The sequence below is a fragment of the Colletotrichum karsti genome (assembly GCF_011947395.1).
Source record: "Colletotrichum karsti strain CkLH20 chromosome Unknown Scaffold14, whole genome shotgun sequence".
Taxonomy (NCBI): Eukaryota; Fungi; Ascomycota; class Sordariomycetes; order Glomerellales; family Glomerellaceae; genus Colletotrichum; species Colletotrichum karsti.
This window is the reverse complement of record NW_024065914.1, coordinates 49,310-64,205: the sequence shown is the minus strand read 5'-3', so window position 1 is coordinate 64,205 and position 14,896 is coordinate 49,310. Positions and strand designations below refer to the sequence as shown.

General features: G+C 57.1%; 4 protein-coding genes across 4 annotated transcripts; 1 reads left to right on the top strand and 3 right to left on the bottom strand.

Moving 5' to 3' along the window:
- Positions 1 to 452: 452 nt before the first annotated feature.
- Positions 453 to 4,133, bottom strand: CkaCkLH20_04986 (uncharacterized protein; the record flags this gene model as incomplete). Its single annotated transcript, XM_038887705.1, has 1 exon — positions 453 to 4,133. One exon carries the CDS (start codon positions 4,131 to 4,133, stop codon positions 453 to 455), a length of 3,681 nt encoding a protein of 1,226 aa, XP_038746747.1.
- Positions 4,134 to 6,274: 2,141 nt separating this feature from the next.
- Positions 6,275 to 8,157, bottom strand: CkaCkLH20_04985 (uncharacterized protein; the record flags this gene model as incomplete). Its single annotated transcript, XM_038887704.1, has 2 exons — positions 6,275 to 7,243; positions 7,297 to 8,157. The coding sequence occupies 2 exons, from the start codon at positions 8,155 to 8,157 to the stop codon at positions 6,275 to 6,277; spliced, it is 1,830 nt and encodes a 609-aa protein (XP_038746746.1).
- A 1,804-nt stretch (positions 8,158 to 9,961) lies between these two features.
- CkaCkLH20_04984 (oxoglutarate iron-dependent oxygenase) lies at positions 9,962 to 11,432 on the top strand (the record flags this gene model as incomplete). The annotated part of the gene is made up of 3 exons (XM_038887703.1): positions 9,962 to 10,461; positions 10,576 to 10,691; positions 10,747 to 11,432. The coding sequence occupies 3 exons, from the start codon at positions 9,962 to 9,964 to the stop codon at positions 11,430 to 11,432; spliced, it is 1,302 nt and encodes a 433-aa protein (XP_038746745.1).
- A 1,047-nt stretch (positions 11,433 to 12,479) lies between these two features.
- Positions 12,480 to 13,871, bottom strand: CkaCkLH20_04983 (uncharacterized protein; the record flags this gene model as incomplete). Its single annotated transcript, XM_038887702.1, has 2 exons — positions 12,480 to 13,087; positions 13,142 to 13,871. 2 exons carry the CDS (start codon positions 13,869 to 13,871, stop codon positions 12,480 to 12,482), a joined length of 1,338 nt encoding a protein of 445 aa, XP_038746744.1.
- Positions 13,872 to 14,896: the final 1,025 nt, after the last annotated feature.

Genomic DNA, 14,896 nt, shown 5'->3' with positions numbered 1-14,896 from the left:
ATGTTTGGTATCGGTCGGAGTGTTTAAGGGAACATGTGGTTCGTCTGCACTCTCCCAGTGCCGTGACGAAGACTTTTGGGCTTCTTGGCTTCTGGGGTACTCAGTCGATTCAAAACAGGGGCAGCTGCGCAGAGTGGAAGCAAGACAATGGCGATGGTGTCCTTCCTCCAGTATCAATAGCTAATATCTAATACGATCCATGATCACTCCGGTCACACTCGAGACTTTGAAAAATGTGACTACTTCTGAAATACTTTTGTCTGAATTATCTCCAACCCTTTGGAGTGTACACTAGCCTACGAATCACTCAAAGTTGTTACAAAACGGGGTATAATTTGAACGTCTAGGATCCCAAACGCCAAACACGCATGTCATCGACATGCCCGAGAAGATCTGCATCTCGATAAACAACAAAAGAAACGCCGTCGTCTCGACGGTGCATGCTCATCCTTCTAGGCCTGTAGCGACCTCCTCGGGCGATCAACGCTCGACCCCTGCTGCGCCGCCGCCTCCGCCTCCTCCTCGCCCTGCGTGTCCTCCACAAGGGCGTTGTTGCCGTCCTTGCTCCCCCTCGAATTCTCCGCGGACTCGCGGCCCTGTTTCCCGCTCCCGTTTTCGTCGGACCGGCGCGTGTCGATGCTGTGCCGGGTGGCGGGGCTCTTCTGCTTCTCGTCCGTCTTGCGGAGCTCCTTCTCGGTGCCGACGATCTTGCTGATGTCCTCGCCCTTGCGGATGGCGGCGAGGGTGCGCTCGGCGATGTCGACGCTCTCGAAGACGGCGTGGTTGACGCGCTGCTTCTTGGACGACAGGCGGCCCGCGATGCCCTTTTTCTTCTCCTCGGCCTCGAGGGCGTCCATCAGCTCGCGGATCGTCAGCCAGCCCGTGATGACCTGCTGGTCGACGTCCCGCTTGCGGTCGCCCAGCTGCCGCCTCTCGCGCTGGCCCTGCATGATGCGCGCGCGGCGGACGACGCGGTCGGGCTGCTTGCGGCGCTCCGTCTGCTTGACGATGCCCTTGAGGGTGTACCCGAAGGGGCTGATGATGGCGCTGAGGTCCTTGAGGACGAAGCCGGTGACGCCCATGCCGGTGCCCTTGACGAAGCCCTTGACGCCGTCCTTCTTGGCGCCGCGGACGGGGAGGCGGACGAGGCCGGTGGTGCCGTCGTAGATGCCGAAGGCGAACTCCTTGCCGGCGGCCTTGAGGCCGGAGCGGATGCCCGTGACGCGGGGCGGGCGGCGGACGGTGTCGTCGCCGTAGAGGCGCGGGGCGTTGTGGAAGCCCTGGGCGAGGGCCATGGAGAGGTCGACGGGTGCGCGGGCGATGGCGGTGGCCGTTTTGCCGACGCCCTCGCCGACCCCCGTGGCGTAGTCCTCGACGGGGTTGTCGACGGTGGTGGCGGTTTCGACCGAGGACATTGTGTCGCGGCGGTCGCCTTGTCCCGGTCTCCCGGAGGATGCGTTGCCGTTTGCCTGCGCGTCCTTGTTTTCTTCCTTCGTCTTCCCGTTCTGTTCCTGGTTTTCCTTTTTCTTGTCGTCTTTCTTGCCGTCATCGTCGCCCTCTTTCTTGTTGAGGGCCTTTGGTGGCTCGTTGTTGGTTTCCGCGTGCTGGTGGAGATCCCCGTTGGCTTGCGGGTTCTGGCCCTTGGCTGCGGTGCGCTTCTCTCTTAGCATCTTGAGCTTCTTCTTCTTCTCCTTCTTTTCCTTTCGTTTCTGAGATGTCTTTGCTATCTTGTAGGGGACACTGCCGATACCACCGAAAACATTGCCCACGGTACCCGCGATGGACCCTGCGACACCAGTCACCGGCTCGCCGGGGCCCTCGAAATCGTTCCACTCCATGTGGCGCAGTAGCCTGAGTTTCTTCCACGAAATCTGCCCCTCTTCGACAATGATATCTGCGGCGAGGGCACTGAGCTTGATGTTCGTCTTCTTCAGCGTCCACACCGCGGCCCGGTCCCTGAGCACGGAGCAGCGCATGGAGTTCAGTCCCTGGAGATTGAGATGGCGGTGGAACGAGCGCACGGCATTCTTCGCGCCGTCGCCCTCCAGCTCAATGTCCTTGGCAACCTTGGCGGCTCCCTCTTGAGCCTCTTCCGTCAGGCAGTACTCGATGCCCTCGGCGAGCTTCTCAGCGGTGAGGCTTTTGTACGGTACCGCCTCGGGGCCTGCTGAGCAGTTCGACAGGATGCTGCCCCAGAAGTGCTGGTCTCCAAAGAACGGGACGATCATGGTCGGCTTCCCGCACTTCAGGGCAATGGCGGTGGTTCCCGCGCCGCCGTGAATCACACAGGCCTTGACGCGTGGGAATAGCCAGTCGTGAGGGGTATTCTCGAGCATGAAGATGTTGTCTGGCACGTCCATCTCGTCTCCTCCCAGCCCTCCCCACCCTTTGGACACTAGAGCGCGGACTCCTGCCATCTTGACGGCATCGAAGATCATCTGGGTGAAACGATCGGCGTCATCGACGACGATAGAGCCAAAGCCAATATAGATGGGCGCGTCACCAGCATCGAGGAACTTTTCCAAGTCGCTGGGCGGCTCGAAGGACGATGCCAAGTCGAGGAAGACGAAACCGGAAACATCAATCTCATCTCCCCAATCCTGAGGCTTCGGGACGAGACCAGGGCTCCAGAGGTAAGTGAAGGGGACGTGCAGTCGATAAGTCGCACCAGGGGCCCAGAGAGTCGAAACGGGGTCCAAGCCCAAGGTTTTCACTCGAAAGTCGTTGACCAGATCGCCCAACCCCTGCCAAACCATCATCTCGACCAGAGGGTAGGAGATGAAATTGGTGTATCCGGGATCCACATTTGACTTCTTGATACTCGCCAATGGGTGGGGGAAGGCCTGCGTGGGGGTGTAGGGAAAAGTAAACATTAGGTGCAGAGGGATGCCGAGGGCTTCGGCGCAGTGGACGTGGGCGAAACTCGGCGGGTTGGCGATGATGGCGTCCGCGATGAAGGGATCCCTTTCTCCCATCATCTTGGCGTTGTGGACGTCCTTCTCATCGTCCGTAGCGTTGATACAGGCTCTCCAGAAACCCTCAAACATCTCCGCCATGGCCGACCTCCGTCGCCCGATGTCTCCGGCCTTGACGGCGTCGAGGGTGGGAATCATGCCTGGGTTCTTCACCATGAAGGCCATCAGTTCAGACGGGTCGCCGCCGACAGAGAAGAACTCGAGGCCGGAATCCTTCTCGACGAACTCGCGGAACGCCGGGTGAGTCGCGATGCGCACTCGATGCCCGTAGTCCTCCTTCAGGATCTTGCCGATCTTCAGGAACGGCTGCGCGTCGCCACGCGAGCCAATGACCATGATGACGATGTTCAACTTCGGCTTAGGTTCGCGGTCCGCAGTAGCCGTCGTCGTGGACGAGAGACGAGAAATGTCGGGGCGTCGGTCGTCTCCATCGCCTTCGCCCTCGTGAAGTGGCACGACCCGTTTGACGGCCTGTCCGAGAGCCTTGGCCAAGTACCCCGTGTTCGCCGTTTCCTTGACCGAGATTCTCAGACGTCCGTCTCTCTTGACTCTGCCTTTGGTGTTGTAGTCGTCGTTGCCGACGCGGAACCGGCGATATCGATCCTCGGTATCTTGTTGGCGTCGGGCTTTTGCTTTTTCTTGCGCGGCCTTTCTCTCGGCTGGCGTCGAGTCTTCGTCGTCGGAAGAATCGCTCGAAGAGCTCGTGGTGTCCGAATCTTGAGTGTTGGCCTGCCAAATAGCCCTGTTCAAGTACGACGTCCCCGCCCGCTGGGGGCCGGCTCTTGGGACCGGCCTGCGGCCAGGTGCTTCCGTCCTTGACTTCTGGCCCATGGCAGGGCGTTCACGGCCGTCGTTTGAGGCGGGCGACTTGGGCTGTTCGAGAGCCGCGGGATCTGAGGTCGTCTTCTGGGGCCGAGCCGCTTCCGCAGGCGGGCCGTTGGCGGATCGCGGCGATAGAGCGTCGGGGGGCGAGTCGATCTCAGGGGGTACGTATGAAGGATAAACGATGTTGTTATGACTGTCCTTCAAGACGGTGACTCGCTGTCCGTCTTGGTTCGTTTCGTCGACGTGGAGGTTCGAGGACTGCGGCGTCGAAGCCGCCTCGGAGTCCGCCGTCATGCCTAGGGCGACGTTCGCCGTCGGGATTGGGTTCGCCATGATGGCGTTGCTGTTCTTGCGGAGTTGCGCACCTTGATTGCTGGATGGTAGGTAGGTAGTGATTGCGTGGGTGGGTGAGTAGTTTTCGAGCGTGGTGTAGTTGCGGTTGTGATCAGTCGCAGTATTTCAGAATCGCCATGGAGGTGGTGTAATGGTAGGAGATGTTTTGGTTGATGAGGGCGAGGGATATCAGTGAAGGGAGTCGCGTCACCCTTTTCTTGGCGAATTATCATGCGAACATTGACGTACGGATGAGCCAAGAGGAGGAATTAGCTATTAGATGTGCAAGCTCAAGGTGTACGGGTAGGTAGGCTAGAAAGCAAAAAGAGGGAAAACAAGAGGCGAGCGGCTCAAGTAGCGCCGACGGCTCAGCAGCAAACCTAGATCGGGCCAGACTCGAGGGCCTCTCTGTTTGGTGCAGTTTCACGCCAAAAAGCAAGCTTCTGCAAGCCGACCTGCAGTGGTACGGATAGTGGTGCTGGCTTTGCTGGCTGCAAAAAAAAAAAGCAGCAGCAGCAGCACGAGCTGGAATTCCTCACCCCTGGGCCGATGACATCACCCTCCCCGATTGCCCACGGCAGCGGTTAATGAGCAGGGCCCACCCTTGTCAAAAAGATGTGAGTGGGTTCCCCTTCCCGGACCGTGCGCCGGAACTCACATTGGCTGGACCAGATTGGTTCGTGCTGGGGTAATCAATCTGGTTGGCCGTCGCCGGAGACTCTGCCCCGGTTTACAGTTCAAATCGACCATCCACCACTCTGAAAGTCAGCAAGGTTTCCCTCTTTCTGTGTCTTGAAGGCTACCTACAGTACCGCATCACATCGCACCGAAATTGACAACGCACCTCTCGATACTAGTCACAATGTCGGCTCTGGCCGGTCCATGCTGTCAGGAACAGGATGACGATTGGGGTGCAACCTCGGCGGCATTAGGGTGAGACGGGTTTGCCAGTTGTCTCGGTGCGCAAGATTGGCTCAACCCCCTTGATACTGCACGACCAAACAAATCTGCACGTCCCGACCTCCTTTCCCTCTTCAGCTCATTTCGTACCTATTCATTGATGGCGCCACACTTTGTTGTCGATTGGTTTTTGCTGAGCCAATGGGCTGAGTCGCTGGGCTACCGGAACCGCACAGCCACGTACGCCTCGCCACAGTTGACGTCTCCCGTCCAGGTCCCGTCGCCAACCATCCGCGGCACTTGGGCTAAACATCACGGCACCGCAGATCAATCTGGTTGAGCAGTCCCACGTCCTGTCGCAAAGCATGCGGCTCTCGGAGGCCCGGACCGGACCACTCGAGGTAACATGCCCGCTCAGATATCATCCCACCGCAGGGGGGGGAGGGAGGTCTTCATCAGCACAACTTGGGGGTGATAGGATGACACGTGCGATTTGCGCAACGCAAAGAGATGAATCGCGGTCGGCGCGCGCAGAATGTGCTGCAGGAAGGTGGAATGCTTTAACATGCGCGCCCTGGCAACGCATCGCTGAGCTCTGGGCCTAGAAGCTCGTATCACTTTCTCTGCTTTGACGTAAAGTGTCACGTTTTACCGTGTAGGGGTCCGCGCTGGTGCGCTGATCAGCGACATGTCTTTGCTATGATATCCAGGCCCTTCTGGAAACAGTCAAATACGGGAGCTGCCCAACCTCGCGTTTACTCTCGTGGTCCATCGCATCGCATCATGACGGTCGGATGGGTTGGCTGGGTATTTTGCTGGCCCTAGAGGAAATGGGCTTCTCAGCACATATGACCGTAGTGCCGCCACTTATTCCTTCTCAGGAAGGATCACCAGGATGGATTGCGACGTAGGTGTTGCCGTGGCTCTGAGGGAGTGGGCGTTATTCATCGTATACCAAAACCTACCGAAACCACCCGGACTGTTGGGGTAAGCTTGCGGCATCAAAAAGCCAGTGTTCGGCAACATCAAGGCCGGCCATGACGACGAGGGCTTTGGGAACAGTAGTTTTTAAATTGCGTGCTGCCCGTTGCTCAGCAGACTATGTGATTCGTAATTCATAAGAGACTCCGCCATGATCCCGCCCCGAAAATGCAAATCCTTCAGGTCAGAGAGCGGCTCGACTTGCCGGAGCCGAGGCTCTCTTGACATCCATCGACTTATAACACACACGCACACAAGGTTCACTGCAAAGGAAGACTCTTTAACCGCATGGTCAAGATCTCGAGTTGCGTTACCACCTCTCCGCCTTGCCCCTGGTCGTCGATCTCCTTCTTCTCGACTGCCGTCTGAAGAGTCTTGGCCGCATGCAGCAGCGGCTCAACGTATCGCTGCTCGACAGCACCGGGCATGCTTGCCGGTACCAAGTGGTGGAAGCCGGCTCCGGAGAATAGGAAGTAGGCAAAGTTGGCGAGCTGTAAGTGGAAGGGGAAGTTCTGCACCCAGTATTCCCAGAGAGCGGTGGCGTCTTGGTCCTTGAGGAAGGCCAGGTTCGGGAACAACGCGTACTGCAGGGTTTCGACAGCATCCGTGGTTGCAAATCTGTTCTTGAGCTTGCGCTTCTGGGCAATTATGATCTCCTCTCGCAACCATGTCACCGCAGAGGCTTGCAGAGCGGAGAAGATGCAGTTCTCGAGGAGGTCCTCCAAGATCTTGAGACGATCGCTGTCGTCGGGGTCGTCGTGCAGGACGAGACCGGCGAGAGATGTCGCCACGTTCCGTACGGAAAGAGACGGATGGAAGACGGACACCAGCGTCAGCAGATGGTGATAGACCATGAAGTCCCCGCTGCCATCAGTTGTTGATATGCGCTTGTAGTTTTCGAGCCACAGGCCCATGACCACCAGAGCTTCGGTAGTCCCTGGGTTTCCAACAATGCGGGCTTGAGGGTCGTCGCCGAGGAAGCCCTGCAAGAGCTTCATGTGGTCCGGGAACATTGTCATCTGAATCTGTTCATAGTCGGCGTCGAAAACCTCTGCCGAGAAGAGCCAGTATGCGACGAGACACCAAACGCCCCCGGTGGAAAGCTTGATGGCATCAGGGCTGAGAGCATCGGTTTCGATGGACAGGGGGCTGTGGACGATGGAACCTTCGAAGATTTCCTTGACAGACAGATCATGCACTCGAGTTAATCCGAGATCTCCTGCAAGTGCCTGATTTATCGTTAGCAGTTCGTCCGTCCGTGACATCAGATGAAAATGCTTACCACCAACTGGCCAACCAGAGCGTCCCTCGCCAAAAAGTTACCGTCCTCCTTGAAGGCGCGCAACATGCTCTTGCGAACCACCACGCGTTCCGGGTTGTAGAACTCGAGCAGACGGGAAGCCCATTCCATGCTCGTGCAATTGACATAGGCTTCGATTATGCAGGTGATGAAGGATTGCAGCAGTCGCTTGGTCGTCGCCGGCTCGGTCGGAGCGAGCTGTTGTGATTTTCCCGCCTCGGGATCAGGAGCATGCTTCGTGGGATCGCTTTTGCTGAAAGGAGTGTCGAGCTTGTTGCTGGACTGACGTGTGGGCAGCGGCGGGCGCTTGTCGCCGGACAAGGAACGGATGAGGGCAATGACGGCGGCCGTCATTTCGGGATTGCGGGGGTGATAGGTGCGGTAGACGCTCTGGAGGGTCGAGTGAACGAAGCGAGAAGGCCGCGCGACGTTAAGCCGTTTGTGGAGGATGCTGAGCATGCCGACAAGGTTAACAAAGGTCGCCGTGGTCTGCTCGTCGTCTTCCTCGTCGGTAGCCTCGTCGACGGTCTTCTCGAGGACCTCCAGCACCTTCAGAATGACCTCACGGGGGTTGCCGAGCTGCGCGATGGTCTCGAGACATTGCTCATTCCCTTGGATGGGAACAAGCATCTCGACCAGATCCCAGCCAATGTCCTGGGTGAGCTGGGCATCTCGAAGAATGTCGTTGAGCTCTGGCAAGATCTCAGGAGAAAGGACCTCGCCGATGATGGTCAGGTAAGTGAAAGTGTCGGTCGCAGGGGGTTTGGACTCGCGAAGAGCCTGCAGGCCCTTGGAGGCGTCCGCCATGGCAGGGGCGGTCGGAATACTGGCGGCTTCAATCATCAGGACTGATTTTCGGTCGCACAAATTTGTTGGAGGGATGAGGGTAAAGCGAATGACAGAACGATGGAGGGGGATGCGAAGGTAAAGAGGAAGAAAGAAGAAAAGAGGCTGCGCCTTCCAAGTTTCGTCATCGGAGCTTGAAAGTCCTGGCATGAACAAGGGTTCCAACTCGAATTTCTCTCCACCAATTGCATATATTTAGCACCTTTGCATTTCAGTAGCACCCTCTCACAGTAAAGCACAGCACGGCGCTCATCAATCTTCGCTGGGAATCGGAAATGGTGAGGTGCTGCAGGCCCAGAAATGCCAGCAGGTGCAGTGGGCGCAGCAGGAACCCCGCACTAGCCCTGATTCAGTGAGGATCCATCCGTGGATTGAGGTCCACTGGATGATGGGAAGCAGCAGGCACTGGAAACCCCACTGGAATCTGGCCCGCGCCCTTGCTGGTTAGTGCAGACGTGTCACCGACACTGAAGACTGGACGCAGTGAAACCGATCGGGACGGTTGGTTCCAGGCCGCCTCACCTTTACGCCGCAACAGTGGCGGGGAGTCCTGGGGCCCTGAGTCTTTGGGAGGTGAAATTTTGAAGCAGACCGGCTTGGCGGTGATTATCCCGTGTCCCGTGTGCCGTGAGGTTCCCTGTGCCTGTGTCGTGTGTCGTGGGCGGGACATTGTCTGGTGTTTTGTCTTGGAGTGGTCTGGCAATTGGCAAGCCTGGCCCGGCCTGGGTCTGGCCTGGCGGATTTCAGGAGAAGTGGCCACTGGACTGGAGTCTTGCTCTGCCATGTTGGGGGAGGGAGATCGGCTCGTGTTTGATTTATGCTTGACATTGGAACATGGAAGCATCCGAACAGACTGCGAAACTGGATGACCCTCTTCCCTTTAATCTGCGGGACGGAACGGGTCCCTTGAATCATTGAGAGAAAGACGACCCTCGCTGAAAGTGCGAATACGCATCTCGAAGACCTGCAACTGAGGTGGCTATCAATACTTTCTCGCCAGAGGACGGGCAGGTGATGGATCTTATCGATAAGCGGCAGAGCGGGTCAGAGATAACGACATGCACTCCACCAAGGTAACGATAAGACTTGGCGGCAGGGAGGCAGGAGGACCCTAGCGGACGGGACAGAGAGGTGCCCTCTTCCTTTTTGACCTAACTCTTAAATTTTGAAGAGACATTCAGCTTCTAGGCCTCTCACCTCGTTTGCTCAGACACCTACCTACCAAGAAATTCCTCCTACGGAAACAGCTCAACTCAGCTCGATTTATACAGCGTTTTCCACCCAAATGATCCATCAACACTGAGTGTCACCTGGCACTCCAACCTCCCCGCATTCGCTAGTCTCCCAGGCCCTCAACCATTACCACGTCGCTGAGGAGCGGCCCGGTACTTGACGACGCCCAGTGGGTCGCTACCTTACCACGACCCTGTACCTCCCGCGGGGTCGCAGTACTTCCCCTCGCTCCTCGCGGCACCCAAAATCGTGCCCCTCACCACTCGGCACATGTACTCTCATGTTACCGTTAACTCACGCCTTGGGCTCTTCTACCTAAGCTCACTCAGACTCGGATCAGGTGCGCCATCCCCGCCTGTCCCTCCCAACGCCGCCCTACCTCTCTCTGACCGACACTTACCGACCACAGCCTCAGCGGGAGTGACAGGCTGGCTACACCCGAGCTCAACTCAACCTCCTGTCGTCTCATCCCGCAACCTCACCTGCTCTGCCGCGGGGCCTGCAGACTCGCTTCACAGCCCTCGCCCGTCTACCTGGTGCAAACGGCGCTCCTGTCTAAGTGAGCAAGATGCGTAGGTTCTATCAGCTCCCTCCGGAACTCCGTGCCACTGTGGTCGAGTGTCTGGTCGACTACTGGAGATATGGCGATGAATCAGACTCTATTGCCGGTTACGCCTCCGTCTGTAAGGAGTGGCAGGCCATCGTTGAACGTTACAACTTTTCCTCCCTCCGCGTCACTCAATTACGCTTGGGCGAGTTCGATTCCATGATGGTGGGTTCTCGCCGCGGCCTCTTGAGACGTATCGAACTTCACGTCTCACTACCCACCTACGACAATGATCCCTGCGAAAGAAAGGAGACCTGGGAAGAGAAGGCTGAAAACAACATGTGCTTCACCCGAGCCGTCTGTGGCCTCTTTCATTCGATGAACTCTTGGACCCTCGAAGAGGCATATCGCGGGGGTGTCGACTTGAGTCTCGCTATCTCGTCACCAAGCGACCTTCGTAACGCAAACTTCGAGCTGTGGCAGCGACGCAGATGGAACATCAAAGATATCGGAGAGAAAAGGTTCGCGGATTCCTGGATAGACTTCATCGGTCATGACGAGGAGTTCGCCCGGACCAACTTTTTGCCATCGGTAAAAGTAATTCGCTCATTCACGGCAAGTCCCTCAAATCATAGGGCGTTGATGCCGGCAGCCCATGCCGACATCGTTGCAAGGCTGCCAGGCTTGCAAGAAGCTTCTTTCGATATCCTCAAAGATAGGAAAAAGGAGACACGCAAGATACACTTCAACCGTCAGTAGTCGAATTGTCGGGCGTTTCCTCAAACTCTCACTGACATAATTCACAGAATTCGCCGGTTCCATGACCGCATGGCCTCTTTCTCTGGAGAAGCTCTCTATATCGTCCAACACTGTTTCCTCATGGCGACAACTGCCCCATGAAGGCCTCGCAGAAGCTGACAGTGGTGTCAAACTGTGCGAGAAGTTGCGGAGTGCCGCGAAGCATCTCAAGCATTTGAACATCACCAACGTCGTCCGCATACGAGAGTTCCTGAAGCCCCACTGGCCCAATAATACTGATGACACGGAGGCGTTCATCTCAGGCCACCTCTACCAGCCCGCGTTCTATCGCCTTGAGACCCTTCACATCTCATACGGGTCCATCTGGTACAATACCGAATGGCACAAGCAAAGTGACGACATCAATGAGTCTTCAGACCTAGTCGACTTCCGCCAGGTCGTCTCGCTGGCCGCGGCACGGCTGGCGTACACGATGCCCGCTCTCAAGCACATGACCATCAAGCAGCGGCCCTTGATGTACGCCGGCAAGCACGAACTCGAGTACAAGGTCGACGGCACGACTGCCAGCATCACTTGGACAAGCAGCTTCGACTTCAGGCCGTGGGACAGGACGATGGAGGCATGGACCGAGGTGGCTAGGCGCTACGCCGGAGCGAAGCTCAAGACCTCCATCGTCACGAAGAAGTGGTACAAGGACGGCAGACCACCTCACATCCCATCTCTCACCTTTTAGAAATTTTTGTTTTCCTCTTCTCTGGTTTCACGGTATTGCTAATCTCCACGGAGTTTCTTATGATTTCTTCGGGGTTTTGTTTTTTGGTGGCTCATGCATCTCTTGGCTTTGATACCCAGGTTCTGGAACGACGGGAGTACAACACACACACACACACACACCCCGAGGCACGCTGGACAGAAGGCCGTTGACACGACGGTCATGAGGCGACGGACATACACACTTGGAGACCACACAGAGAATCGGGGAGAAGGCTTCTTGTACGGCGTGCTTCTAGGCGGGATGCATCAAATGACTAATTCAAATACACGAATTTCAAGATATCTTCTGTTGCCATGTGCGGCTTCTGCGTTGCACGATGAGTACGTAATCTGTGTCACTCCCTCACGTGAGGTCATGGAGAGGGGCAAGTGAGTACCTACGTAAGGTATTTATTTAATCAACATGAACCACGAGCTCGGACTCGAACGAGAGACCCAAGACACGGCGGCGTGTCTGGGGATGATCTTCATATGTGGGATGATATAGCTAGTACGGAAAAAGGAAGTTGTAAAAACGGGGTGGAAACGTGCTTCGCCGTTTGGCTTGCGAGAAGAAATGCGGCATGATCAAGAACTAAGACTGGTCGAAATATCACTTTCACTGTAATTTCGGAAATATTGTTGTTCGTGTAGAAAAGGCCATACGGACGTAGCCTAGAGCGCAGGTTCGGTATCTGCCGCACCGCCCATCCTACTCCGTCTGACGCATTTGCTGCGTGGAAGTCATTACATGTCGCACGTAACCAAACTCATAACCTTCACCTAACTCGTCTTGTGCGGACAACAACAAGTCAAATGATGCCAGTAATGCAGTGAAGGTGTTGAATTCTGTTCGAACGTCTCAAAAATGCTATATCGCATCCCAGCCGAAAACCGTGTAACGCCCTATTTTCCCCATACGCCTGAACCCGGAAAAGCCTCCCACCGATAGATATATCACCGATATATAATCAAATGCATACACATCTACAACATTTTCGTCCGTGTCGTTACGACAGCCGCACGCTTATTCGTCCTCGTCGACCTCGATGACCCTCTTCTCGCCCCAGCTGTACCTCTTGCGCGTGCGCAGCATCCAGCTCCAGTGGGACCAGGGGTCGTCGGCGAGCTTGGTCATCTCGACGACGTCGCCGTGGCCCTCCCAGAGCGTGGTGAGGCCGTACTCGATGGCGAGGCGGGCGTACTTGGTCGCGAGCCAGGGCTCGCCGACGCCGTTGTACTCGATGGCGGCGAGGGTGTAGGCCTCGCTCAGCAGGCTCCAGTTGTGCTCCTGCTCGTAGAGGGAGATGAGGAGCTCGGCCATCTGCGGGGTGGCGCGGGAGGCCGGGGTGTAGTCGTTGAACTCCTCGCGCAGGAGGGCGATCTGCTCGATGCGGGCGTCCGAGGCGTCCGTCTTGAGGCGGGACTGCATGCAGTGGTGGCAGGAGCAGTGGAAGCCCCAGGTGGAGTGCAGGCGCTCGCGGCGGGCGGCGCGGGACTGCATGGGGTCGATGTAGGAGAGGGTGAGCTCCTCGCCGGGCATGATGTCGCGGATGGCGGTTGTGCGCTGGGTGAGGGTGCGGGGGTCGAACCAATAGTCCACGTTGGGGCGGCAGTCGTGGTTCATGCGCGAGGCTGTTGTGGTGTTAGAATCATGGTTTCCGATTATGAGAGCGAGGGAAATCTTACTGTTCACGAAAACGGCGTAGAAGTCGTCATCACGCTTGGCATCGTCCATCTCAACATCGAACGAGTTCGTAACGAGAATCTTGTCAACCATGGACAGGTGGTCGCCGCGGTATCCGTGGGAGGACATGTTGAGCCATTGGCTGCGGTGGCTGAAGGGAAGGAAGTCCACTGCCTGGGCCTGCATCGTCTTCATCTGCTCCGGCGGGACGTTGGCGAACGCGGCATAGTCGATGAGCAAGCTCGCCGTCTCCTTAATGATGACCTCGCCCCTCTCGATGCGGTGCGTGGCGACCAGACCATACTCCTTGCCGGGGACCTCGGCGACGTGGTACTTCGGCAAGGGCGTGTTCGTGCCCTCGAGCGTCTCGGGCTTGGTGAAGCCCCAGCTGCGGGTGATGTGCTCGGCGCGGTCCTTGTCGGTGATGATGGAGATGCCCTTGCCCGCGTAGGTTGCGCTGTTGTAGATGCAGAACTCGAGAGCGGCGGTGCCGTTCTTGAAGCAGGGCGTGTTTTTCGTCCAGGCGAAGCTCGAGCCGGAGCTCGTGAGGGGGCTCTGTTGCGAGTCGCGGGAGCTGGCGAGATGGACGCCGTCTTTGTTGCGGCAGATGGGGTTGCTGGAGGAGGCCGTCAGGAGCTGGGAGGAGATGCAGATCTCATCGGATCGAGAAGAGATGGAGTCGCGGAAGGCGAGGGCGGAGCTTACGCTCAGTAGGAGGAGTGAGCCCTTCATGATTGCTGCCTTTTTTGAATATTACAAACGATTTCTGGTCCTGCCTGATTGTGATCTACACAACGCCAAAGATGAAGTAGAAGAGAAGAAGACTGAAGGAGAAAGAGACGCTACTTCGTCCCATTAATCTATGCTCAACCCCGAAACTATCTTTCTGGTGGAAAGGAAGAAGGGCGGGATATGGGATAATATAAAGTCAAGCAGAAGAAAAGAAGCAAGCGGCGTCAGGACCCTTGGCGCTTCGACTTGAAGCATGGCGGGACGGGGTTCGAGCTCGGCGCAGGCTGGGCTGGACCAGCGTTTGGGATGCTCGCGGGGGTGTGACATGGGGAGGATTTGGCGTTGGTGGTGATGGGTCGCGGGTGCGGGAAGGACGTGACAAGGTCCGCGAGCTTCGTCGACCCCGGAACCTGGGAAAGGTTTGGCTTGCGTGCCTGTGCCTGGTGTTCATATTGCTGGCTTTTTTGCTGCGTACGAGGTACAGAATCTCTTGCTTCTTCCGCTGCCCGTAAGTGCCCGGTCTGGCTAGTCCGGATTCTGATGCCCCGGGGGAGGGAACGGAGTGGTTCTCGTCTTGTCTTCCCATGTTCGTTCATTTGCTTGGTAGCGCATCCCGTGGCCCCCGTGTCAATCCATCATCCCCAGAACGAGTCCCGAATCAAGAGAAAATGCGACCCGCCTCGGTAAGGTTGTCTTGTAACGAGAGAAATCAGGGAAAGGCTAGGCGACTCGTGAAGCCGTGACGGCCCCGGCCCAATGGGACGCTGGGGATGTTTGCTTCGTTTGAGGTGCTGGAACCGGGGGGCGTGCTCGCCAGCGGCGCGGGCTATGTTTCCTGTGTCAAGATCCTCGTTGATGGGCGGTTCGGAGGAGGGAGGTGGTTGAATCAATGGGGAGGGGAGGGGGTAAAGGGTTGTTGCGCTCGTGCTCGTGTCAGATGTGTAGCAGAAGCGACTCCATCTTTTGCTGTGGATGTGGGGGGAGGGGGGAAGAAGCTGCTGTTGCAGATCCAGGGGGTGTCAGAT